At 34.1% G+C, this 26,047-nt stretch overlaps 2 protein-coding genes across 6 annotated transcripts; both read right to left on the bottom strand.

The window, feature by feature from the left end:
• Nucleotides 1–1,009: 1,009 nt before the first annotated feature.
• Nucleotides 1,010–10,748, bottom strand: LOC117920427 (MACPF domain-containing protein CAD1-like). The gene is made up of 7 exons (XM_034837940.1): nt 9,938–10,748; nt 9,244–9,482; nt 8,966–9,161; nt 8,760–8,837; nt 2,866–3,049; nt 2,585–2,748; nt 1,010–1,983 (listed from the first exon to the last, which is right to left on the bottom strand). The coding sequence occupies exons 1-7, from the start codon at nt 10,193–10,195 to the stop codon at nt 1,351–1,353; spliced, it is 1,752 nt and encodes a 583-aa protein (XP_034693831.1). The 5' UTR covers nt 10,196–10,748; the 3' UTR covers nt 1,010–1,350.
• LOC117920428 (serine/threonine-protein kinase STY13) lies at nt 9,418–24,782 on the bottom strand. Of its 5 annotated transcripts, none has more exons than XM_034837944.1 (7): nt 23,945–24,782; nt 23,279–23,411; nt 22,945–23,140; nt 22,092–22,216; nt 19,010–19,168; nt 14,166–14,463; nt 9,418–9,482 (listed from the first exon to the last, which is right to left on the bottom strand). In XM_034837944.1, the coding sequence occupies exons 1-6, from the start codon at nt 24,160–24,162 to the stop codon at nt 14,170–14,172; spliced, it is 1,125 nt and encodes a 374-aa protein (XP_034693835.1). In that variant the 5' UTR covers nt 24,163–24,782; the 3' UTR covers nt 9,418–9,482; nt 14,166–14,169. The 5 variants fall into 5 exon arrangements, with proteins under 5 accessions (XP_034693835.1, XP_034693833.1, XP_034693836.1 ...); XM_034837942.1 differs by lacking the exon at nt 9,418–9,482 and adding an exon at nt 12,483–12,949; XM_034837945.1 differs by lacking the exon at nt 9,418–9,482 and adding an exon at nt 13,328–13,426.
• Between the last annotated feature and the right edge of the window lie 1,265 nt (nt 24,783–26,047).

Raw genomic sequence — 26,047 nt, 5'->3', positions numbered from 1 at the left:
TCTCATACGTGCATGATCACTTTGGGTATCCATCGATTCACTCATCAATTGCCATGATTACTTCATTTTATTAGTAGAGACCCGTCTTTAGGGACTTAAAGGGGTGCTACGGTCTTTACCGTACCTTCCCGATAAGGAACCTGACCCCCGAACCCAATCCGGTTTTTTGCAGACCACCTTTTCCAAAATAAGGAGTCACACTTAGGGTTTTTCTTTCTTATTTTGTTTACCCTTTAAAAATAAAACAAAAATAAGTGGCGACTCCAAGTCATTTTCAAAATAATCAAATAAAAATCATTTTTCTAAATGAAATCGGGCTCGCCATCGAGTAGGATATGCATTGAGCCAAAATACGGGGTCCACAATTTAATATCTGAAAAACTCTTTTCTCTATTATATTAAACGATTATTAATATTATAAAATAAATACAAATTTATTATTGGTTTATTTATTATCAAGAATATGAATTTATTTTTAACTTATTAATATTATAATAAACTTTTTTTTTTCAAATTCTTATCATATAATGTTTGAAGAGAAAAAAAAATTCAAATAATAAAATAATAAAATATCTAAAAGAAAGAAAAACATTTACATGAAGGAGTTTCGATTGGTTTGGATTATATAGTAAGTAAAGAATATTTTTAAAAATAATTATATGACTCATTAAAAAATATATATATTTTAAATTATTTTTAAATAGATCGAATAATACTAATTTAAAAATTTTGAAATTCTTTTTTTTATACATTTTCATATTAGTAAATCAAATCCCACTTTTCCCAACTTAAAAAAATGACTCACCAACCCAATTTTATTTTATTTTTTGTCATTTATAAGTGATAAACTATTTTATCAAATATCCCCATAGTTGCCAAGTTACAAGACCTAGTTGCCAAGTTACAAGACCAATTTTATCAGCAAAGGATTGGCCTACGGCCAGTTACAATATATATATATATTTTGTTCCTGTTGTTGCAACTTGCCATTTTGGTCTAAATCTACAACTGTCAGCTACCAAAAATGAAGTTCCTTTTCCCTGTTAAAAATATAAACATATGTTCCAGGGACACATTATAAATCCCATATGGGAAAAAAAAAAGATATACATCTTCTACCATCTTCACAAAATTCCCAAGAAAACAGAATTTACCACCAAGAAGGAAGAAACTCCACAAAACTCCAAAACACTTCCTCAACCTGTTGGTTTCAGTGCATTATGCCACACCTTTGTCCATCAAGACTGCCATACTTTATGCCAATGATGTACACAAAAAAAACAAGGGGGGGCGGAAGCCTCTACCCAACAGCTGATGCTGCACATCATGAGATAAGATCTACTAGTAAACTCAGTAATTTAGCAATGAATACTTCACTCTCAGTACAATTTTCCCTTTCTCCACCCCAAGCTTTCCACCTGTGACCAACCAATGACCTGGAGGATCTTGTGGCCCCTTGGTCATCTCAGACATATCAACAAACTTTGCCAACTTGTTACCAGTATTTTCTCTAGAACCCGAACTTGAGTCACCATTATTGACAATACTGCTGGTAGTGATCCCTTTCTTTAACTTGTCGTTAGGGGCATGGTCCCACAATGATCTTCGAATTGTGCAGCCTGGTAGCCTAGAATACAACAGCTTCAAGTACAGGACATTTCTTGAACCGAAATCCCATACCCCAAGCTGAGCTCCAGTGACTATGAAAATGGCAGAGATGTCACCAACGAAGGTCTCAGGGTTCTCAATTGGTGCGGTGCTCACATGAGAAAAATTCTTCCATTTAACAGGCTCAAACCATCTGCTATCTTGCTCCTCAGGTCCCTGCCACTTGGGTGCACCAATAGCCACATGGGTGTCCCAGTATGGTTGGAGGATCTTTGGAAGAGATGCTAAATGTTGAATATGAATACTTAGGCGATTCTGCTTGGATCCTTCTAGGCATAACCGCAAGCCTGTTACAGGCTTACGTCCTACAGAGACCTGCATGTATAGCAAGATAGAAAGCAAAATGAATTAGAAGATTAACTGTTTACCCAATCAAGGATGGTTTCTTTGGTAACATATGCCATAACATTCTCATCAAATCATGAGTAGACCTTAAGATGAGCAATTACCAACTCCAACATGTATGGGAGGTTCCCTATGCAAAGTCAATTCTTGAGATGGAAGGCTGCAACTCCAGCTGAGTTTCTCTGGGTGGCCAATCAATTATCTAGTAGGGAGTATTTGAGTCTCCCAAAGAAACATATATTTTCCATAATGTTTTATCCATAGCATTTCAACATGAGTTGGTTGCACAGAAAGGTCACACTACAGAAGTGCTTTCATTTATCAAGATAATAAGATTTTATGTTTCAAACAAGTTTGAAAGAAAGCAAACCGATTCAAGACTCGAAAAAAAAAAACAACACTTGTGACAAATGCCTCATAAAACACCATGGAGCATAAAAGAGATTTAAAAATAATAATAAGAAAAATAATTAGCTATGCAGCTTCAACAGGCAAAAGTTTTCTGACAGGGTAAAATAACCAGGTGGTTCTAAAAACTAGACATGAAAATGATATAAAATGAAAATGGTACCTGCTCTTGACTGACATAGAGCTTTTGGCCCATCATACTGAACTGCAAAGATGGGCAAACAGGCTCCTTTCTTTGGTGCCCAGGAAGCTTGTCCTGTATGGGGGCCCATATCCGAGGGATTTGAAATTCTAGGAAATATCTTAACTCTTCAAGTTGAGGCTTGTCTGTGCAGGATTAGCCAATAAGAATTTTTAAGTTCACAGTCAGGAAGAATCCTTCTAAAATCTTTATAATTATTATTCATTGAAAAGAGGAGGAGGGCATTTATTAAGATGCCTTACATTCAAGATAGAGACCAATCGCATGAGCTAGATGCTCCTTTCCAGTTACTCCTTCAAGAAGAGCTGTGATAGGGAAGAAAGTCATCTCAATGACATCTGGAGAGGACCGAACAGATGTTGCCCACTGGGTGTGGCTTTGTTCTAGATCATCTCCTCCCCTCCTTCTGAAAATGACTGTAACATCCTGCATGAACAAGGAGCCCAGAAGATTTTGAGTTCTAGGACTCGTAGAAATTCAACAAGCCAATCAGTAAATTAGAAGTCAACAAAAGAGCCACCATGTAGTACTGAAATCCTGACAGTACATAACTTTGGCTCAACCACTTGTGCAAACACCATAGTTCAACCTTTAGATTTGTTTGAAAACTGTTTTTTGAAACAATTTCTGTTCTCCAAAAACAAAAAAAATAGAAAAACATGTTTGACAATAAGAAAACAAAAAATGGTTATTTATTCTTAAAAACAGAAAGCAAAATGTTTTTAAAGAATATTTTTTAGTTATTTTCACTTGTTTTTTAAGGGTTGTTTTAAAAAATAATTATATAAATATGAAGAATGATTAAAAATAAATACTACAGATAAAATTTGTTTTTAAAACATATTTAAAGACAGAAAACAAGTCAAAAATATTTTAGATTCCCAAATAAACATTTGTTCTACAAAATATTAAAGAACAATTTTCAAAAACTATTTTTCAGAATTGTTTTGAAATGTGTTTTCAAAAATAGTTTTGAAAAATAGTTTTTGAGAATTGTTTTTGAAAGTTATTCTTTGATATTTATATAACAAAAGTCTCTTGAGAACTTAAAATGTCCTTAACCTGTTTTCTATGTTTTTAAATATTTTTTAAAAGTAACTTTCATCCATAGTGTTTTATTTTCATTCACTCTCCATTTTTGTATAAATTATCTTTTAAAACCACCGTTAAAAAAATTGAAAATAACTTGATACGACTAAAATATGTTCTCAAAAATTTCTCATAATAGAAAAATGGTTTTTATTTTCTAATTGTCAAACACATTGTTTTTTTGTTTTTTGAAAACTTCCAAACATACCCTTACTGCCTCATGCAAATTACTATTTATGATCATCAAATAATAATAATAATAAACACTAAATTTTCAGTGCAACACCAATAAGTACATGTTTTTGACAAAGCCACCTCTTAAAGGGGATTGAGAATTTGGCCATGGTGAAGCAAAGATCGATGCTCCCGTACCCATGAGTGACTTGGGTTAGCTCAAAGATGCCATAAGAACAAGAAAAAGGCAAAGAGAATGTAGGTCGAGGCAGAGAGAAATGATACTCTTGCTAAGGATTAACATGTAGGATATGGTTCTAGATAGAACTAAATGGTTAAAAGGGATATACATAGCAGATGCTACGAAGTTCTGATTACAAGCTTCGTTGAGTTTAGTAGTTGCAACAACCAATAAAAAAAAAGAGGGATTCAGGTTTCAATTCGGCAGCATAATACTTGCAAGTGTGTGTATTAAAGACTTAAAAACCCCTAACTAGGTGATATAGAATGCATACAAACAACGTAAAGCCCACTTATCAGGTTGATTGTTAAATTTTAAATAAAATGTACAAGGATTTAGATGCTATGAAGTTTTGGTTAAAAGCTTTGTTGAGTTTAGTAGTTGCAACAACCAATAAAAAAAATGAGGGATTCAGGTTTCAGTTCGGCAGCATAATACTTGTAAGTGTGTGTGTTAAAGACTTAAAAACCCCTAACTGGATGATATAGCATGCATACAAACAACGTAAAGCCCACTTATCAGGTTGATTGTTGAATTTTAAATCAAATGTACAAAAAATGAAGTATGAAAATTGGGTCAAATGTGCATCTCAATGCGCTTTTTACTTGATTTTATCAATGCAATGCAATTAAAGTTCCTTTTATTTTTAACAAGGGCTCCAAAATAAATTCCTTGAGAAGACAAAAGATGAAGGATAAAAAACCTCCCATTGTCATTAATTTGGGCACAAGGTTTTCCAAAGCAATCAATCAGAATTTTGATGACAAAAAATCAAAAGATTGGGATTTAAGAATTTCTATTAAGTGACCCTTGAGGTCTAGCTCAAGTGGTAAAGGGATGGGAAGGGTTTGTAGGAGGTTCCAAGTTCAAGTCCCAATGGGGAAAAAAAATCTATAAAAAAAAGATAAATAAATAAAAAATAATTTCTATTAAGTGTATGCAGGTTGGAGAATTTAGTAATTTAAAATAAAAAATCTTATCAAGAAAGATATGTTGATCAAATTAAATTTTCAATGTTAGTGCAAAAATGAGGTTAATGTTTTATTTCTTCTTGTAAGCTAGACCTAAGTCCAATCAAAGATTCATGCATAATCATAAAATGATTCAAGCACTCTTAACCACTCTTTTAAGGATAGACCCTGACCAAATTTCTTGAAAAATCTTTTCCAAAGGTTTACTTTAAATCCTTTCAAAACCAGAACACATTCTTGAAATATCTTTCGACTTAAAAGGGTTTTCAAAAGATCATGAGATCAAAATTTTCAAAGTTCAAAAGCTTGGGACCCACAAGATCTCATTATATTTGAAGTAAGGAACTTGGGCGGTCAGTCAGGTGGTGTATTGGTTGCACCATTGGTAACATCCCAAATCCCCTCTTGTTGGTAGTGTCTAACGATGTGCCTTCAACTGGCATAACAGTCGACCAGTAAGCAGGTTTAGCCTATAACAGTCACCTGCAACTTGCATTTAATGCCAATGGCCAGCTTGGTGGTCAACCGAATTAATGGGAAATTGTTTCTAACGGCTAGGTTGTGCCCAAAATCAATATAAATGTCTCTCCAACTTCATTTGTGAGAGTGCCAAAACAATTTAGAGTGCATTAGTTTGTTCACTTGCATATGATTGATTGCACCCTTAGAGCCTAGCACCCCTTTCAAGTGTACTTCAACCCTTATTGTGCTAGCTCTTGTAACCTTTAAAAGATTTCTTTGTGATTTCTATGAGAGAGAAAAATATTAAAAGTGTCGTGTGAACACTTTGAGGAGTTATAAAGGACCATTGGAACCACTAATCCAAGTGTATCAAAACATTGACGAGTCTCGGTTGAAGGATTTCAGTGGAATACCTCCTAACTTGCAAAGAGAGGGGACGTAGACGATTGTTCGACCACCATATATTGTTGTTTGTGATATCTTATCCCCCTATTGTTTATTTGTCATTTACCTAAATTGTTGCATTGCATTCATCTCTATTATCAATTGTAAAAAATAATTAACACCCTATTCAAAACCCCTCCCTCTAGGGTGTAAAACTATGTTCGATTAGTTTGTCTTCGTAATTAATAACTTGTATACAATAACATTACCTTTCACATAACCTTCCATGAAGCCCTAAATATCCTAGGTGCGATTCACATTGGTTTACAGACACAACGCAAACATCTTAAAGAGAAACCAGAAGCTTTCTGCTCATAAATAAGACACTAGAGGGTGGTACTAATATAATAGAGGGTAAGGTATAATTCTCATTCTGCTGTTAAAGCAAAATTGATCATCCACAAATGTTAACAGATACAAGCTGTTGGAAAGAAAAGAAGCAGGGAAAAAGAAAGGGCTAGCTGAGAGTGTGCTTTCTTTCCTTCTTCCCCCACTCTTGGGGCTGGGTGCTCTTTGTAAATGACATATTTACCTAGTATGAATTTTCTTTGTTAAGACACCTACTTCATATAATTACTATTTTCCTATTAAAAAATGAAAAAGAAATGACTACCTCAGTATAAGCATGAAAAAAAAATCAGAAAATCATGTTGGACCAGCAGTTTTAACATGTGAACTGGCTCCACCTAAATCGTGAAAAAGTTTCTCTTACCTAGAAGCATTGCATGTGTCAGTTGTCAATTTTGCAGCAGAAACCTCCTTTCATAGGTGTGTTTCATTTTTATTTAAAAAAAAAATTAAAACAACCTCCACAAAGCTTTGCCCATATTGATCATAAAAATTCTCTTGAAACACACACACACATGACAGAGAGGCTTTTAAGATTGGTTTCATCAAATTTTATTAACATTTGGGAGAAAACCAAGAGAAAACTAAATGCTCCTTATTATTAATCTCCAGAATTTAACGCTAAGAACCCCTTTTAGAAAATGAGGCAAACTCTAATGCATAGCCAGCAGAGCTCTGTCTTTAACAAACTACGATTGCCCTCCAAATCATCCACAAACATTCTCTTTAAGGAAAAGGTAAACCATGATTCTGTTATTGTTTTTTTGATAGGCAAATAAATTGTTGTATTAGTAAAGTACCTATTCGAAAAAGAGGCATAGCCCATGAACATAGGAAGTATTCAGAAAGCCCCTCCCTCTGAGTGTGTTATCAGTTTTCAAAACTTGCATAATTTATTATTGGTGCCTAAGTACATTTAGTATCCCTTTCCTAAACTCAAAAGGTATATGTAGTAAACATCCTTTTAAGAAAGTAACAAGAAATAGATGTTTACATTTTAATACAAAACAATAACTTTTATATCAAGGCATAGTTGCTAAAAACTTACAATACACGATACGATACAACAATACAATACATTTTTTTATAGAAATTGATACGTATCACAATTTGTATCGTGTTTTAAAGTGTATCTTACAATACATATATTTTCTATAATTAAAAAAAATTAAATTAATTTTTTTTGCTAAAAGAATTTATTAATTAATTGTTCAAAATATACTAAAAGATTAAAATTGATTATAAAAAGGAGAAATAGGTAAAATAATATTGAAAAACTGCATTTTTGTTGTCAAATGCTATATTAGAAGTCAAGTAAGTTTATTTTTACAATGAATATTGGAGAATTTTCATTTTAATGGTTTGAATGTTGACAAAGAATCTGATGGTGAGTAGTGAATAATTTTTTTACTTAATATATTAGTTTCTTTTTTTTATTTAAATTTCATTTTTGGTGGAAAAGGAATGATGATAAAACTAAAAAGCTAGAACTTTGAAGATGACACATAAAGGCATATCTATCAATATAGTCTATCAAAAAAACAAAAAGAATCTATCAATATATATTTATATATATCAATTAACAACACAATAAGAGCACATGCCTGGTTAGAATCTGGAACAAAAAAATCATAACTAAAAATTGAAGAAGTTTATTTTTGTGAATTATATGATGAATTTGCATATTAAATTTATATTTTGTTAATTTGAACTTGTCAAAACTTTAACATTCAATGTTTTCATATGATATGATATTTTTTAACTCTTTAGATCCTACTATCTTCCAAAATTTGATTATATATTACTTTATACTTCATGCTTTCAATAGATATTCTTGTATATGCATATTTTTTCTATTTATTTTTCCCAATATAAACAAACTTATAATACACAATACAGAGAAATAGAAAAACGATACACGATGCATTTTATGAGTTAACAACTATGTATCAAGGTGATTCCTCTGGTCAATGACTAAATGCACCTTGCTAGTCACATAGCAAGCAGCAACACTTTTTAAGTTTTAGTTTCTGTGGGATCAAACCGAACCCAATCAGTGATACCTTAGAACACCAACCTGAAAGCAACCTAACTCAAGTTTGATTCAATTCCCTCAACATAAGCCAACCTAACCCAGTATGCATTAGAGCATAGCCTGAATTTTAATGTCAATTTAAATGACAAACAACATAAGAAGAGAAAACTCAACTCCAAACTTAATATCTATTTGGATTATATAGGTTTCTAGACTAGGTTAAATTTACCCTAAAGGTAAAGCAATATTTATTTTCCTTTTTTTTTATTAATAATCAATAAATTGGAGTTTTGCAATTAAACAACAGAATAAGGGTAAGCCTACAAACTGTGAAAACAATTTAAAGAATAAACAAGTAAGATTGCTACATACTTCTTTCCCAGTGAGAATTGGTGCACTAGTGGGTTGAGGGTATATCCCTTGGCTGTTGAATAAGCAAGGATCAACACCCTGTGAAATTCAAAAGACAAAAAAACTTTTCACAAAACAAAACAAAAATGTAACTGATGATCAAGAACTTCAGGCAAATTAATGAAGGAAAAAAGCAAACAAGAATAGAGAAATATTCTGGGACTAGCCTTATCCTTTAATTTCATTGGACCTGAACTTGCATTGCTTTCTGTGTCAGAAAACCTTTGGTTTCCAATATCCTGAACGTAATTTTTTATCTCCATGGTTGATAAAGGAGATGACTGATGCTGTTTAACATAAATAACATCTTTACCACCAATAGTCACAGATGTAATAACATGGGTACCAAAATTTTCAATGAAGCTGTCACAAAAAGAAAAGGCAAAAATTAGGGATCAATCTGAAATCGTGGATATCTCTCTTCATGTAACTTGAAAATCCATACCTTGCCAAAGATGGAGGGTCCCAACAACTTGGCACTGCCCGTTTGACATTTTCTTGCAACACTAGTGGGGAGTTTACAAGCTGAACCTTGGCAAGGGAAATGAAAAATGCATCCATATAGAGGCTCTTTGTGGTTGCAGAATCCATATGCTTTAAGCCAGTAAAACTAAACGCGGCATTGAAGCTACCAAGAGGAACATTTCCTGATAAATTAGCCTTTTTATTAAAGTATTCCACCATCTGCATTCATTCATCACAGAAGTATATGTATATGTTAGAACAATTTAATGCAATAGCAAGCGTTGATGACAACCTATGTGATAATCTTAAGTTTAGAAAGTAACTCTCAGCCTGTTATTCTGCCTTTCATCTTTGAAACCAAGTAAATTTGGCGAGCATCTTTCATTCTCAAATAAAAAACTAAGATCAAAGGAAAACAGCAAATAAATTATCAAACAATTAGGCAAAGAGACAAAAAAAAAAAAAAAAAAAATGATAACAGTAAAACTACAACAGACAACCTATCTTTGCTACTAGAACTACTAGATGAATGCAAGTGACACAATTCCTAGTTTCGACAAAACTTTCCTGATTGACAAGACATATACATTTCCATATAAATATAAAAACATGATTCAGCAACACTGTATGAAGATGAATTACACAAGACTGAAAGAGAAGAAACCATATCATACCTCGGGAAAACTTAAAACACCGGAAATCTCGCGGCCTTTGGTCTCTTGGGAGTTCTTGATGTCCCTAGAAACATTGGGTACAAGTAAATTATCATACAAGCACAAATCCTTAGTGTGTTCTTCATCGACCTCAACCACCCTAGACCCTGCCCCCCCTTTACAATAGAGCAACCTGGTATCGAAGTTCACATCAAAGCCCCTGCCCAGAGCCTGTACAGAATTCAAAGCTGTATGCAAGGCTACAGCTTTTTCCCCCATTTCATCAGCCCTAGAAATTGAAGTAAAATCAGTCCGATCAGAGGCAAACCCAGTATTGTAAACAAACCCCAGAACCAAAAACTAAAACCCTAGCGAATTTTGAGACTTTCAATTATCAGAATACACAGAACATTCCCCACAATCCCACCCTGATCAGAAGTGAGCCCACATTCAAAACAAACCGAAACCAAAAACCCAATTCCTCATCTCTTATCCTCCAAAAAAAACTCATATAAACTCTCCCTAAAAACCCTGATAATTAAACCGTTTTCTCTCCTTTCTCCATTGATGAGTTGACGATAAGGGACAAAACTTTAAACCCCATTTCAATTTGAAAAATTCCAGAGACAATTCGAATCGGTAAACCATGAAATGTCCCTTACTCCACGCCTCCTCTGGATCTTGAATCCATGGAGGATTTTCCCATCTCTTCCTCTGCTGTCTACTTTCTCTCTCTACAGTGTGTCTTTGGATTGCCCAAACAGGCATTGACTCCTCAGTCTTTTAACTATTATTTGTTTACGAAAGTAACGCTGCTTCTTCGCAAGTACGTATACTCTAGATCCACACCGTCCACTTCCTTAGATCCACCTCCAGATCTCATCCAGCCGTCAAGAGGTAAAGATAACAATGACGCAGGACGAGCTGATTTGAGCTGATTTTTCCTGGTGGTCGTCATCATTTTCTCGTCAATATATCCGCGAGAACAAAGACCCACGTCATGTGGAAAAGTATTAAGTATCAAATTCTAAGCCTTGTCTGTGAGTGTTCTAAAAATCGCTTTCAAAGAATAGTTTTCCAAAATAATGTTTAAAAATAATTCACACTTTTTTCTAAAAGGAGAGTTTTGTTTATTAGTTACATATAAAAAAATAATATTTTTGATTTATTTTTCTTAAAAATAATATACACTTACTTTTTCAAAATATTTTCAATTTTTACTCAAAACATTAATGAGAAAAAAAGATCAAAAATACTTTCAAGTTGTTAGAAAATATAGTTGATATTGTTAGAGATTACCATCAATAGTATTTTTATTTAAAGTATTTTAATTAAAATATATATATTTTTTAAATGTTTTAAAAGAATCACCTAGTATTTCTTTTAGGAAAAGAACGACGGGAGACAAATACAAGATAAATAAAGTTTATCATAACTTTCTAGTGTTAGAAGTGATTTTTTATATTTTAAAACGTATTTACTAAAATTTCTCAAATACCTAATTTTCTTTTAAAAGTACATTTTAGATTAACTATTAACTAAATGGACATCTCAGTATAAATAAAATAAGTTTAAATACATCATATAATATATCTAACCAATGAGTGACATCCCCCGTCATAATTTTTTTTTTATGCTTCTATATTACCAAAAAAAAAAAAAAAAAAGAGAAAAGAAAAGAAAAAAAAAAACCCTTGAGTTTTAATGCTGGAATCGAGAGGCCAGGAATATGATCCTAGGAAAAAGGTCAAATACGAAGTGGGATGAATGGTTCTTAATTGAAGTTTGGAAGATGTCGTATTACCTGAAGACTTTTATTTCTTATTATTATTATTATTAAAATAATTATAATGATAAATAATAGATGCTATTCATTCAAATATGAGGTGGTAGCGAGGGTCAACTAAACCAAAGAACACGTTTCTCAGAAAGCTGTTAAACAGAAGGCCTTGTCATGAAATGTGAAAGATGAATTAAAACTTAAAAGAATAATAATAATGAAAAAGAGGTGAAAGCTGCCTCTATGCTTATCAAGAAGCCATTTGCTAACCTCCACCGTTCCTTCTTCGCTCATGTTATGGGTTTCTCAATCAATCCACTGATTTCATTTTTTATAAATATAGTTTATTTAATTGTATTTCCAATAAAAGAAAAAGAAAAAAAAAGTAACGTGGTGCACGTGTGCTCAATAGACAGGAGAATGTAAAGGAAGGATAAGAAGAAAAAAAGTAGAGTCGTCGACGTATTGATCCTAAGCTCCTCAAAAGAGCTGCTTTTTGTGGAAGTTTAAAAGCCTTTTGGGGTTTTCCCAATTTTCAGGCCACTCAGAAGCATCACAACGGCGTGGTTAATTGCATCAAATCAAGACGACCATTAAGGAAAAAGAGGCAATGCGGCTGATCCATCGGTAAAAGGAAAAAAAAAAAAAGTAAGCTCTTCAAAAATTATGGACTGTGGTCTGAGACCCGAAATAACTCCCTGGGCCACCCCAATCATCCTCATACTCAATTGCTCCCATGTCACAGGGTGCATCAATCATTGACCCCGCAATGTAAATTGTTTGAGCTATCAAAGTTACTCTCCAGTAACTTCATATCATCATTTTCATTTGAAATCATTCAGTGATTTTGAGGTGAAAAAAAAACTGTGAAACTCGACTTCACTGCAAAGGACTGACGACTCCACATCAAGGAATTGAGGGCTTGTTGGTCCCGCAAACTGTGTTTCTGTACAAAATGGTACATTTGCTTTGTCGATGCCCACAAATACACTGCAAACGGGTGGTGATTACAAAGAACAGCAGTGGTTGGCAGGGCAGTCATAGCTAGAGTTTACCACTCAATACCTGAATTGACAGAAAGTAAGGCCGGTCGATTCTGTAACTTTTTTCCAACTTTTGTCCACATCACTTAATCCTATCAATACTATTGGGTCCTACCATATGTGCCATATTCATCCATTCTTCCATAATTGATCACATTGTTTGGGCGGTCCACAAGCCAAGCCCTCTCAATCTTGCTGAGATGTTCTGACCTGAGGAATTTAAATCTTTCACCATGCCAGAATTTCTAGGGGGGAAACGTTTGATCATTAGCACACACATGATAACATTTGCGACTATGTATCATAACAGCTGTAATCTTCATGAGCAAACTTGGAAAATAATAAAATCAAATCATTGAGCCTTGCTTCTCTACACTTCCATTTGTTATCAGTACCATCAGCTGGCATGATTCACCCTCTCTCTCAGATGCCTGTTTTAATGTTTGAGATGAATACTGCAGACTCTATTCAAACACTCAAATTGGAGGAAATGCAAGTTATAATTCCCCACTTAAATTTGGATGCACAACAATTCTTTAGATGCCACTTCTAGGTGGAAGTGGGTCATGGGATAAAAGCCAATGCACATCTATAAATCACAGGCCTTGGCCCCATATACAATCGGGGTGCCTAGACAAAAACAAATGCCCAATTCTCCATCACCATTGAGACACAACAAACTTTGATCTAGGGAACATATTCTTGTTTAGAAGCATCCTGGCATCAAAACTTTTCTTAATACCCCAAGTTTAGCCATCTAAACACCAAGAACAGTTTCTAAGAAACCATTCTCAAAGAATAAGATATGCTTCTTGATCACACATGATGGCAACTGTTTAATGACCTAATTGAAATTTAACCACTAAAATTGCACCTTCAATATGCACCTTCAAAAGGATAACACTGATATGAACAAATTTCAAAATAAGATATGCCTCTTGAGAACAAGCTTACTTGACATGATGACAACTGTTTGATGACCTACAAGTTACTTGAAATTTAATGACTAAAATTGTGCTATAATATGCACCTTCAAAAGAATAACACTGCTATGAACAAATTTGAAAATATGCCTCTCGATCACTAGCTTGCTTGACATGATGGCAACCGTTAGATGACCTACAAGTTACTTGAAATTTAATCACTAAAAGCGCGCTATAATATGCACCTTCAAAAGGATAACACTGATATGAACAAAACATCTAAAACCATGTCTCAACTTTACAACAAGGTCAAGTCCTCTATTTTGCTTCTTAATTTCCAATGTGTTCTCCCATTAACACCATTTATTTCCAACATTTTCCGTACTTTAATAATCATCATTTCATACGCAATTAAGATTCACTAAAAATATGATGATATCTACTATTGCATGCCATTTCCCTTTTGAGTTGGAACAAAAAGAAAAAAAATTTCAAAAATTTACCAGCTCACTGTGAATTCCTTGTCCTCTTTGCAGCAAAAAGTTGGCGAAGGAAAGAAAACTTCCCTCTCGTACGTGCGGACAACTCGGTCATGGTACCATTGCTAGACATTGCTGCTCCATTGGTGTCAGATTCTTCTAGTAATGATGATGGAGGTGGTGTGACTTTGAAATGAAATGTGTTCAGCATGCGGATGATCTGGCTGAAGCTGGGTCGCATGTTAGGGTCCTCAACCCAACAAGATTGTATGATAAATGCAAGATCAGGGGATATGTCTTCTGGAAGACTAGGGCGCTCTTGCTGCATTCTCAGACAACATCACTATACTGATTAGTAGTAAAACAATATTGGTTCCAAACACAATAGAATTTTACATTTAATGAAAGGATTGGGATATTTCAAGCAAATCTAGAACTCCACATAAATATAAACATATTTTCCTAGAATGTAAGCTAAAAATAATAAGAAAAAAATAAAATGCCTCCCAGCTGCAACACTTTGACTTGAAGTATGTGGCACCAATGCCTCATGGAGCGGCACCCTGGCTCCATGAGTGGCTGATAACCAAGGCAATGTGAGCTGGAGGCTAGCGAAGGGCAGCACATGGCATGGCATGATGGTATTTTTCCTTTAAAGAGGAAACTTCAAAAGGGAGACTCTACTTGAAGCCAAATGTTTAAATATTCATGACTAATTAAAATTCATTATGCCTTCTCAAGTATGGATGATGTCTCCTCCAAAATGGCTTAAAATGCTCTTTAAGAAGAAAGGGGGGAGGGGAACTTTAGTGACTTGAGGGAGGTAAGGTGGCATGGGCGTGGCCACACTTAGGGGCTTCAGTGTAAGGCCTCAAACATGAGCAAGGCACATGGGGCAAGCCTTGTTAGCATCATTGGCTACATGACATGTGGTGGTGTGCAAGCCATGGCCACAATGGCACATGGTGCGATGTAATCTCCCCCTCCTGACAATGGCACAAGGGTGCAATGCCTTGTGCAATGAGACGACTTGGCACAAGGGCACAATACCTTGTGTATGGAGATGAGGAATCATGCGTGCAATGTCATGATTGGTTGTTGCACCAAGAAGAGGGCTTGGGCATGGCAAGGTACCATAGCAGCAACAAGACGGATGCAAGAGCAGGTTGCCTCGAGATGGACGTGATCCAGATACGGGAACACATATGAGCATGTTTAATACGCTCAAGGAGCAACAAAACATGAACCAAGGGAAGGATTGGCACTAAGGCAAGTTTCTAGATGTGCAAGCTAAGAGAGGGCTTAGCATGCGCATGGGTTGCATCAAGATGCATGCGATAGGGTGCTTAGAGAGCTAATCAGATGCATGGGTAATTCAAGCACATGAATAGACTAACTCAAGGCACAAGAGCAAGCACACTTGAGGCAAAACACCAAAGAGACGTCTTGGTATTGGGGAAAGCCCAACAAAGACGTGTTGCACAGCAAACCAAGAACTTGAAGGGTTGGTACGTGGATTGATACAAGAGGCAATAACATGAGGAATTTCAAATGGATGAGGAATGAGCCAAGGACATTTGAAAGCTAAGAGTTGGATTCAAATTGTGATTATAGTTTGAGTTTGAATAAGAGTTCAGATTCTAATTTTAATTGTAGTTTAAGGACTACGATAGCTTCCTCCTAATCACATAAGGAGTGGTTGGTGTCACACCTATGAAAAGGAAGACCGAAAATGCCTTCTGAAATTATCTTGAGATAGAGAATATACAAAGGTATATTAGGGAGGGAGAGTCTTCTCAAAACATAGCATGAGAGAGCATGAACTCACTAAAGAAATTGTGGGATCTTGCTGAGCTATGTCTTGTATTGTTATTTAGAGAAGAAATAAAATACAAGTTAAGGAATTGAGCCTCGTAAATCTCGTGTGACTTTTGTGGGTTTTTCTTGATTGCAATCTCGTGTGGGTTTCAACCTAAGGAAGGGAGCCTTTCAATGGTAAGTTTCATCAAGTCGATTAAGGCACAATGTCTTCCGAGAAGAACAAAGGAGGACTAGGGTTCAAAGGGCTCTCAATGTTGAATAAAGCATTGCCTTGGAAATGGTTGTGGAGATTTCTTGTGAATGTATTGCCTCTGGAGTAGAGTCATAGTGGGGAAGTATGGTGAAATGGCTGGGAAGTGGTGCTCCAAGGTTGATGGAGAGGCTTATGATTGCAACCTCTAGAAAGTGATACAAAGAGGTCAGGTTCGTTAGGAAGATTTTCAAGTGAGAAGTAACATCTCCATTTATAATGATCATAGGGAATAATATTCAACAAAAATAAGTAAGTACTTTAGCATTTCTTAGTTTTAGTTGGAGCCTGTTTTTGTAGAATTGGTTTTAGAAGTTTATTTCCTAGTTAATTTCTATTAGTTTTAGTTCTAATTTGCTTTAGAAACTGAGTCATATTCCAACTATGAAAAAGAGCCTTAGTCTTATTAGGAAAAGGAGTTCCATGAGTCTTATATAAACCTATGAGTCTTCCATTTTAATGACTAGATTTATTAACAATTTTGTGACTATTTAGCTTCTTAAAGGTGTGATTGTTTCCCTTAGATGTGATTGCCAAGGAACCATCTCTTCTTTCTTTCCTTTCTTCTATCATATTTGATCTCTCATCTCATTATACAACAAACAAAGATCTTACATCAAATGGTCAAACAACAAAATTTTGGACAGATGAGTGGCATGGTGGAGGATTTGAGCCTTTTTTTTTCCCTTGCGTTTGTGGTTCATAGGGATGCTTAGGTGGAGGATTATTCAGAAACAGGAGCAGGGATAACAGCCTGCTGGAATCCAAGGTTTAGGAGAAGCTTCTTTGATTGAGAGTTGAATGTGGCAGAAGAGTTTTTGTGCCTTTTGAACCTGGTGTAGATTCGGATCAACTCTACTGATGAGTTTGTGCAAAAGGCATCCAAGAAGGCATATTCTCAATTATGTCATGCCACAAGTCTCTGTGTTTTGATATTGCTTTGAACTTTCCAACTTCAGAAATTTGGGCTTCACCAATAAGTTTTGTGCATAAGGCATCCAAGAAGGCATATTCCCTGTCAAGCCATACTACAAGTCTCTGTGTTTTGAGGTTGCTTTGAACTTTCCAACAACTGAAATTTGGGCTTCTAAGGTATTTCCAAGGTTATCTTCTTTGTTTAGGAAGAAGATTGGGGAAAAATTCTCATGAGTGATCATACAAGGGCAAAAAGTTGGAATGAGTTGAATAGATGTTATCTTGGCATGCAATGGGAAGAGTCGACAAGTTATGTTCTACTCCATCATGATCAAGTTTTTAGACCTTGGTGCTTTCTTTATTTGAGCCACCTGGATCCTTCCAAAGAAAGTTTGTTATACCCTTAATGGATGTCACAGTAAATTTATGGGTCAAAGGAGGAAGTTGGTTTGGAAGAAGACCCCTTTATGTCTATTTTGGGACTATTTTGAAAGAAAAGAACAAAAGAATTTTTTAATGTTTTGAGTGAACATTTTTAGTGGTTAAAGACTCCTAGTCTTTCCTTGCTTTACCGAGCTACTTTGGGGTAGAAATCAACAACTTCTTACTAGATCTTGTAGATAGTTTGTGCATGAAGTAGCCATAGGTGCTGTTTTGGGACCCTTTTTTTTTTTTTTTTTTTTTTTTGGACTTGGTGTGTCCTATATATCTCCTAAGCATTAGGGTTAGGGTTGCACCCTTTTTTTTAGGCACCTTTAAATTCATTTTTTCCTATTCACCTATCAAAGAAATTATAATATGCTAATATCTTTACATGGCTAACAATGCTTGGTCTACCATGATTGCCTTCTTGCATAATGGCTTCTATCATAAAACTTGGCAAACTGGAAGTCCTTAACCAAGGTAAGGGAATCATCTACTATAAACAGCCTCTGAACAACAGTCCCTTGGAAGATGCCAAATTATAGGAACATCAAAATACTAAGGTTTTTGTGGAATAAACAACAAAAGAAAATAGAGTTTTAGGCCTTGTTTGGTAATTGTTCTTGAAAATGGTTTTTTGTTCTTTAAAGAAAAAAAAAAAAAAAAAGAGCGCTTTTTTAACTTAGAAAACACAGTTTGGCAAACCTTTGATACAAAACAGTTTTCTAAGCATTTGTTCTGAAAATTGGTTTTAAGAACACATTTTAGGTGTTTTCAGTTGTTTTGTGTAGAGTGTTCCAAGCAATAATTGAAAATGTGAAGAATATTTTAGAAACTTTTGTATCGTACATAAGTATGTTGTACCTTGATCGAGAATGAGCCCAGGAAACTTTTTTTTGTTTTTTTCATATTTAAGTTCCTGGACAGAATTCTGTTCTCAAAAATAATTGAAAACCATTTTTGAGAACAACTCTTAAAAACAGTTTTTTAAAAGCTGTTTTTGAAATTGTTCCAAACAAACCCTTATATTCATTTGGTGTGGTAGGAGATAATCTGGAAAGTAGCCTGCAAACATAAAAAATTCATGCAATCCTTGATTATTGCAAGATTGTCAAGACAAAACCATTAGATGGTAGCTCCTAATGTCCTACATGTGCACTATACAACCTATCAACAAATAACATAACAATACTCAGACTAAAAATTTCCAGTGGTACATTTGTTTTTATTTTGTAGATATATGTATTCATTATTTTAATTAATTTAGTTGAACTATCCAATCTATAACTTGTTTAGGTAGCTCAGACTTATATTATATGTGGTAACCTTTAAATTATAGTTTCCTATGTCCTCAAGTTAGACAAAGTGACATCTAAATTATCACAAATCAACAAGACAGCAAAGACATCATAATAACAGAATGCCAATAGTGGAAAGATCAGATATAGTTTCTTTGCACCTTAAATGCAGCAGCATAAGCGGCCTGCAAATTTGACATGCCTTCAAATGGCATGCGATTGGTCAATAATTCCCAGAAGACAATCCCAAAGCTGTAGACATCAACCTTGTTATTATAATGCTTCTTCTCGCCCTGACGCAATGTCACAGTGCTGTACAGCTGTAAAGGCACTCTCAAGTTGTTGGTAAACAGTTTGACGAATGAGCGGAGACAAACATATATGTCACAACCAAATTACAGGTGCTTCTTACACAGAATGATAATTAATTTCCCTTTTTCAAAAAGAAAGAAAAGATCAAAATAAAATGCATGTGAGTAAACACATAAACAACTTGATTCAATCCCAACAAAGCACCAAGAGTTGCACAACCAGCACCCTGTTTGCATTGATGTGTTTTGCCAAGAAACATCTTAGGTTCAAGAGTCCTGCAACATAGGAAATAGATGGAGCAAAAAAAGAAAAAAAGAAAAAGGAAGCATAAAAAAGAGCGTAACTATTTTCCAGATTATTTATGAGACAGTCTATGCCTATGGATACAGTCAAATCAGATTAACTTCTGAAGTAGGAGAAGGTAACTAGACACACATAACATACTTGCGATGAGAACATCAAAAGAATGAATCCCAGAGAATCTAGAAATGAACATTTGTTCTTTGAGGAAGTAAATTAGGTATGATTTCTGAACATATCACAACTTCGTTGAAACCAATCCAGTTTCTCCACCAGACCTAGTTAAGAGTGTAGCAATATACCAGAAATGAACTATTTGCAACCAATAATGAAGGCATGGTCACTAAATGTGAATGGCCCAGGAGTGGTAATCAGAAGCTTTGGAACAGAAGCACCATAACAATACATGAATCACAAGTCCAGAAGTGTACACTACCACTCAAAGATAGGCTACAATTGAAACATCTTGTTCAAAAGATTTCAGGATCATATGTTCTGAAAACATTTGCTGGTGCTTGTATGAAAGATTTTCTTACCAATCAAACAATCCAAAATCATTTGATCATCCTAGCTATAATAGGCAGGGGACTAATCTGTCATATCTAGATCTTCTACCAAAAGCATAATCTCAAAGCAATAATGCAATTACTTTGGTGTAGGTGCCCAAAAGTCAAGATCTCAGCTTGGTAAATCATTTTATGACCTAAATGAGGAATAACAAGTCCAAAACATCAGTCTGCTCCTTGCCCAAACTTAGGAAGAGACATGACATAAATCTACCCCACCTCAACTATAGATGAGATGAATACTGAGTAAAAAACATGAACCAGTCATATAAATCTCTGAATAAAGGGGTAAAAAATCATACAAATCCAAGTTGAATTGCTACATTTTCACCTTAATCTGCATCCATGCCATATGCTTGAGCACAACTTCGTTGCCTCTGTAGAATGCAAAGGGCTAATCCTAACGTCAGGAGTTGTTTCTTCTTTTTTTTTTTTCTTCTTTTTAATTATGACAAGCTCCATGTTGTAACACAGAGCTATATGCTTCCAATATTCTGAACTGACAATCCCACAACCAATTTATAATAGTTCGATTTAATTCTTCAGAGTTTTTCATTTTTTTAATTTTTTTTAGGAATTACGAGTTATGGGCCATGTGCAATGCACATGAACTAATACATAAATCGAAGTATAAAATTTTATTTAAAAATTATATAACAAGCCTTAAATACAAGTTATCAAATAATGATAAATGCTACCTCTGGAGAAGCTAAAATGCGTGCACAGCCAACAGTTGAGTGATTGAGAGGACCTCTCAAAAAGAGCGTGAGCAGCAAAGAGGGAGTCATTGGAAGACAAAATAAACCACAGACAACTAATCCTACACATGTTAGGTTAGTCTATCGTAAAAATAAAAATTTTCATGACTTGCTTGTCAAGAATTTTCTGTCTTTCGAGTTTTTATGGAGGTAATTTTTTATTATCATTTAACATTAACCACTCAGTGGACCAACAAATCTCACATGGTCAATTTACATCAAATAATTCAAATTCTTTAAGCTTGAGTCAACTGAATTGAGTTATATTTTCTCTTTCATGCTTAGGCCTCATTTGGTGAGCTATTACCTCAAGTAAAGTGCTTCTTTGAGAAGTAAAGAAAAGCTTGTCATTCAATGAGTAAAACAGAATTTAAATTCAGAAGTCAAGTAACCTCACTTCAAAAAACAGCACTGCTATCCCGACTTTGTTGAAAGGAGTTTCTAGATCCCAAATATCTTACTCTAAATTGCTTTGCCTATAATCAGACACACTATAAAACACATTGATAGTTGGATAGTACTTTTAAGCAATAGAAAGAAGAAAGTCTGCATCAAATGGGCCTTTATTATTTCCTTCTTCCTTATTTTACATTGGACATTCAAAAATAGAGGAATAATTAGAATTTTTTGCAACTTAGATTCTTCTGAAACCCCGCATTCTAACTACATAAAGGAATCCAGAATCCGAAATTTCTTCTCAAAAACCATCAATGGAAGTGCATCATTTGCTACAAACTAGATATTTTATATCAAATAGTCTGTATCTGTTTGTTTCTACCAGTCAAGTCCCCAAAAAATTAACATGAATATCTTTCCTTAGATCCTGTTCCTAGCATCATGCTTCTTTTTCAACTTCTTATTCTTTCACCAGACTCATCAAGGCTTTCTTACTTCATAGAAGTTTCTAGGATATGGGGTTAAGAAATGCAGCAGCAAAGATGAAAGAATAAATCCAATAAGGAGCTAAGAGGAAGAGAAAGGCCAAAGAAACATAGATTGAGACAGATAAAAATCATGATGGCATATGACAAAAGAGATGATATGACCTTATAGATGAAACTTAAAAAAAAAAATAGAAAAGAAAAGAAAAGAAAGATTCAAATAGTACTCAAATAGATGACCCAACTCAGGTAGCCAGAGTGGTCTAGGAAATCCCTAATTCAAAATAAATTATAATCACATCTGTGGTAACCAAGTTTGTCATCTCATTCCAACCTAGACATCAATGGGGCATCACATGCTTCAACTATTAACAAACTGAATGATGGTGATTAATTAAATAATGAAGAGCATTATAAGAAGCAAACCTCGGGAGCCATCCAACGGTATGTCCCAGTTTCTGCGGTCATCATCTCAGTCACAGATTCTTCCCTTGCAAGACCAAAATCTGCAAGCTTTACAGATTTCTGATTGGCCGTAAGCAACAAATTGTCTGCAGTGTTAAAATTTGATGGATAATCTTGATCAGTGAAGGGAATAAAGACACAAAAACTGAATTGCATAAAATTCCATATGTAATTCAGGAATTTAACCCACTTTTTTCTCATCACAATGCAGAAACAAAAAGTTAATGCATCCAGGTTGCTATGGTACAAACCACATCTTGCATATGAATATGCCTTTATTTCTTCCATTTTTTCCTCTTTTTTTACAAATACAGTTTGGGATGGGAGAGCTGAAACTGACCATGTGAAAGCACTGACATAGATGAAAACAATCCATCTAAGACTCAATTCACAATGAATCAATGAACTTTGTGCATCGTCCATGGCCAGAGCGGGTTATCCTTAGCAATGAAAGAAAAGAACAAGAACTAAATAAGATAAAGGTGAACTGCAATGAGTTTTATCCCATTAATTATAACTGAATTCCAACTTAATTTCCATATTGATTAACGTGATTTGATATATTTCAGGATTTTTTTTAATGCTTTTCAATTATAAAGAGAAGGAAGGGGAAAAGGGATGGAGAAAGAAGATAAGAGCACAATGCTGTATATAAATTCAAAATGCATTTATAAACAGAATCACTAACAGCTCTAGCAGTAAAAACAACAAAGTTCTAATAATCAACATAGATAAATGGTATGTATATTATTCTTGATCTAACATACTCAGGAAACAAATGAAATTCTAAACAGCTCATCTAGGCATGACGTACCAGGTTTAAGATCTCTATGTATAATCCCATTGGCATGCAAACACTCCATGGCTCGAGCAATGTCAAGAGCAAAACTTAATGCAACATGAATGTCCATCCGTTTTGGACGAATACTGGTTAAATACTTCCGAAGTGACATACCTGGTAATAGCTCTGTAACTATCACCATTAAAGGATCCTTACAAGCTCCAATAAACTGCAAAGACAAGAAATATCATATGCCCACTAGAGTGAAAAAATAAAATTAAAAAAAGAAAAAAGAAAAATAGTCCATGCAAATATGTGAATGTACATGCTTAAAGATAAGAAAAAACATTTATACAAGGATGCTCACCTTGACAAGATTCTCATGTTTTACTCTTGACATCATATTAACTTCCCGGGCAAAACGTCCCTCAAGTGCAGCTCTTTCTTCTGAAGTGCTTCCACGGTGGAGAACTTTGATAGCAACAATTTGATCACCGTACCTGGACAGAGATTAGACTACACCTATGTAACTAGGACGCTAATTGCCAGACAAAACTGCTCACAAGGACATGGGTACAATTTATTCGATTACATTAGGACTATCACTTAATGCTCGTCGGTATAACAAAAAATTAAGTGCCATCAAAACAATCAAAAGGCCAATTTGGTTGTGAAGGACCACCAAAAAATTCTAATTTTAATTATAAAAATAAAATAATAATGCAGTTGTTTTAGTAAGGGCTAAAAAATAAGTTCTTGCAGGGTCCAACAGCAAAACCGTCTTTGGCTACAGAACCCAGCAATCACAGACTTTAATTTTCATCAAGTAATTAGTAGATATGTGCAATAATTTTAGCAAATGGGCCATCTGCATTGGCACTAGAATAAAAATAAAAATAGCAAATACATTACATTGAGGATAAGTCACCAAACTACCAAGCCTTACATGTAGTTAACTAGCAACCAAAAAGGGTAAGACTAACAGCTTCAAGAACACAATTTAATCCCCATAATGAAAGAAGTTTGCACTCACCTTCCTTCATAAACTTTCCCATGTGCTCCTTCACCAACTTTCGATCCGATAAAAATTAATTTTGGATCAACAAGAAGATTCTCATCAATTGTTAACTGGGGGGCCATAATCGACCCATTCTGGGTGAAAGATTTTGGGTCAACCTCAACGGAATTTCTTATAATCGATTCCTCAATTTCCCCTTGTTCTCCTCCTGTATTACTCTCGCTGCAACTCATGCTGCAACCTCAGATTATGCCCGAGTTCCTCATTTCAATATCTATTCTCTGATTATTAATGATCGTCAGCCCTCCGTAGACATTTCTCCACAATCACCAAGCAAGAACCCAATCTTTCCAACTGTTTTCACGCTCTCCTCCAAATTAACCATTCAGGAGTGAACCAAGACTCTGCTATCACACTTCAACGGCTACCTCAAACGCGAAATTTTTCGCAGATAAATGAAACAAAACCACGGGAAAAGAGCTTTCCTTTAAACCTCTGTATTCAAACACCCGAGAATTGAACCCGAGCGTGAAGCATCGTCGCCCGTGCAAATGAAAAGAAAGATAATCCCTGGATAGAAAACAAGAGCAAACAAGAGAAACTTACAGAAGAAGCAAGAAATTCCCGAGAACGAAAGAGCAACCAAAACGATGAGTCTGGATCATCTGCTTCATAGTGTAAGCTTCTTTGTTCCGAGTTGATGGTTTAAAAATTAAAACCCCAACCCTAACCCTAACCCTAAAAAAGAAAAGCAACGTCTGCGTCAATGAGTTTTCTCTCTCTAGAAAATTCAGAGATTTCTCTCTCTACAGACTGAAAATGGAGGCGTTCCGATGAAGATATTCCCAGTCTCTGTTACGGACTAAAGTGGAAGTAATTTTTTCGCTCTTAAAAAAGAAAAGAAAAAAAAGACTAAAATAAAAAAAATAAAAAAATAAAGGAAAGAAGTATATAGCGAATGAGAGAAGAGCACGTGGATAGCATGGCAATGAGGCTTCCGATCACAGCATCAGCGATTTGGACGTTCTTGGTGGAGGATGCTTAGGTGAGCAGTCGACTAGAGACAAACTCCTCCTTTCTCGGCTCGGCTCCCCAACTTCCAATTAATTTGAGAAATTAGTTAAATAATATTTATTTTGGCTGTTATTTTGATAAATAATGAAAAACTTTAATTATTATTATTTAATTTAAAATTAAATAATGTAAGGCTAAAAAAATTTAATTAATTGTTGATAATGACAGTAAATTTTGTTGACTTAAGTTGGGTGAGCTCCGCCCTAGAAATTAATCCAAGGAGTGGGTAAAAAAATTTTAAATTATTTTAACCAATAGAAATTTAATTTTTAATATAGTTTGGGTTCGCTTGCAATTTTGGTTTTTTAATTAAGTTTGAAGATGATTTTTTAATTCATGTTGTCTTAAATTTTGATAACAAATATTTAGAGAGAAAGGTATAATAAATTTAATTGCTAAATTTATAAAAAATAAAATAAAAATAAAATTTTATGGCATGTTTAGAAATGTTTTTTAGAATAATTTTTTATTTTTTAGAAAAAAAAAACTAGTCTATTTGATAATTACTTTTCAAAATAATTTTAAAAAATAGCTTTTGAGTTTTATAGAACAAAAGTTAGTTTGAAAAATTAAAATGTTTTTAACTTATTTTTAATTTTTAAAAATATATTTTAAAAATAATTTTTATATATAGTGTTTTATTTTTAATCATTTATATATTTATATAATTATTTTTTAAAACAATCTTCACAAGTGAAAATAATATAAAACAACTAAAAGAAATTGTTATTTAAAAATAAAAATTAATTTTTTTTTATCAAGTTGTTTCCTATATTTTTTACTTGACATAACTAAAAATTATTTTCAAAAATAATTCTCAAATTTGACAACTAAAAACTATTTTATATTTTAAAAGAATATCTTGTAATTATTTTATATTATTTTCACTTGTTTCCTAATGAATATTTTAGAAAATAACTATACAAACGAATAAAATAATTAAAAATAAATTATTAAATATAAAATATATTTAAAAATATTAAAAATATTTCAAATTCTCAAATAAACTTTTATCTTATATATCACCACAAACATATTTTAAAA

Source organism: Vitis riparia, chromosome 8 (assembly GCF_004353265.1).
Source record: "Vitis riparia cultivar Riparia Gloire de Montpellier isolate 1030 chromosome 8, EGFV_Vit.rip_1.0, whole genome shotgun sequence".
NCBI classification, from domain to species: domain Eukaryota; kingdom Viridiplantae; phylum Streptophyta; class Magnoliopsida; order Vitales; family Vitaceae; genus Vitis; species Vitis riparia.
Note: the sequence above shows the minus strand (reverse complement) of the source record. Positions and strands in the feature narration are given on the sequence as shown.

Bases quoted from the DNA above. Each gene is read 5' to 3' on its own strand.
- LOC117920427 (XM_034837940.1), bottom strand. From the start codon at position 10,195: ATGGGGGAAAAAGCTGTAGCCTTGCATACAGCTTTGAATTCTGTACAG. The intron at 8,838-8,965 runs GCTAGTCCCAGA...TGAATTTCACAG, and splicing joins CAATGAAATTAAAGGATAAG to GGTGTTGATCCTTGCTTATT. The intron at 1,984-2,584 runs GTACCATTTTCA...CTATACATGCAG, and splicing joins TCTATGTCAGTCAAGAGCAG to GTCTCTGTAGGACGTAAGCC.
- LOC117920428 (XM_034837944.1), bottom strand. From the start codon at position 24,162: ATGAGTTGCAGCGAGAGTAATACAGGAGGAGAACAAGGGGAAATTGAG. The intron at 23,141-23,278 runs GTGAGCATCCTT...TTGTCTTTGCAG, and splicing joins AACATGAGAATCTTGTCAAG to TTTATTGGAGCTTGTAAGGA. The intron at 22,217-22,944 runs GTACGTCATGCC...TTAACACTGCAG, and splicing joins ACATAGAGATCTTAAACCTG to ACAATTTGTTGCTTACGGCC.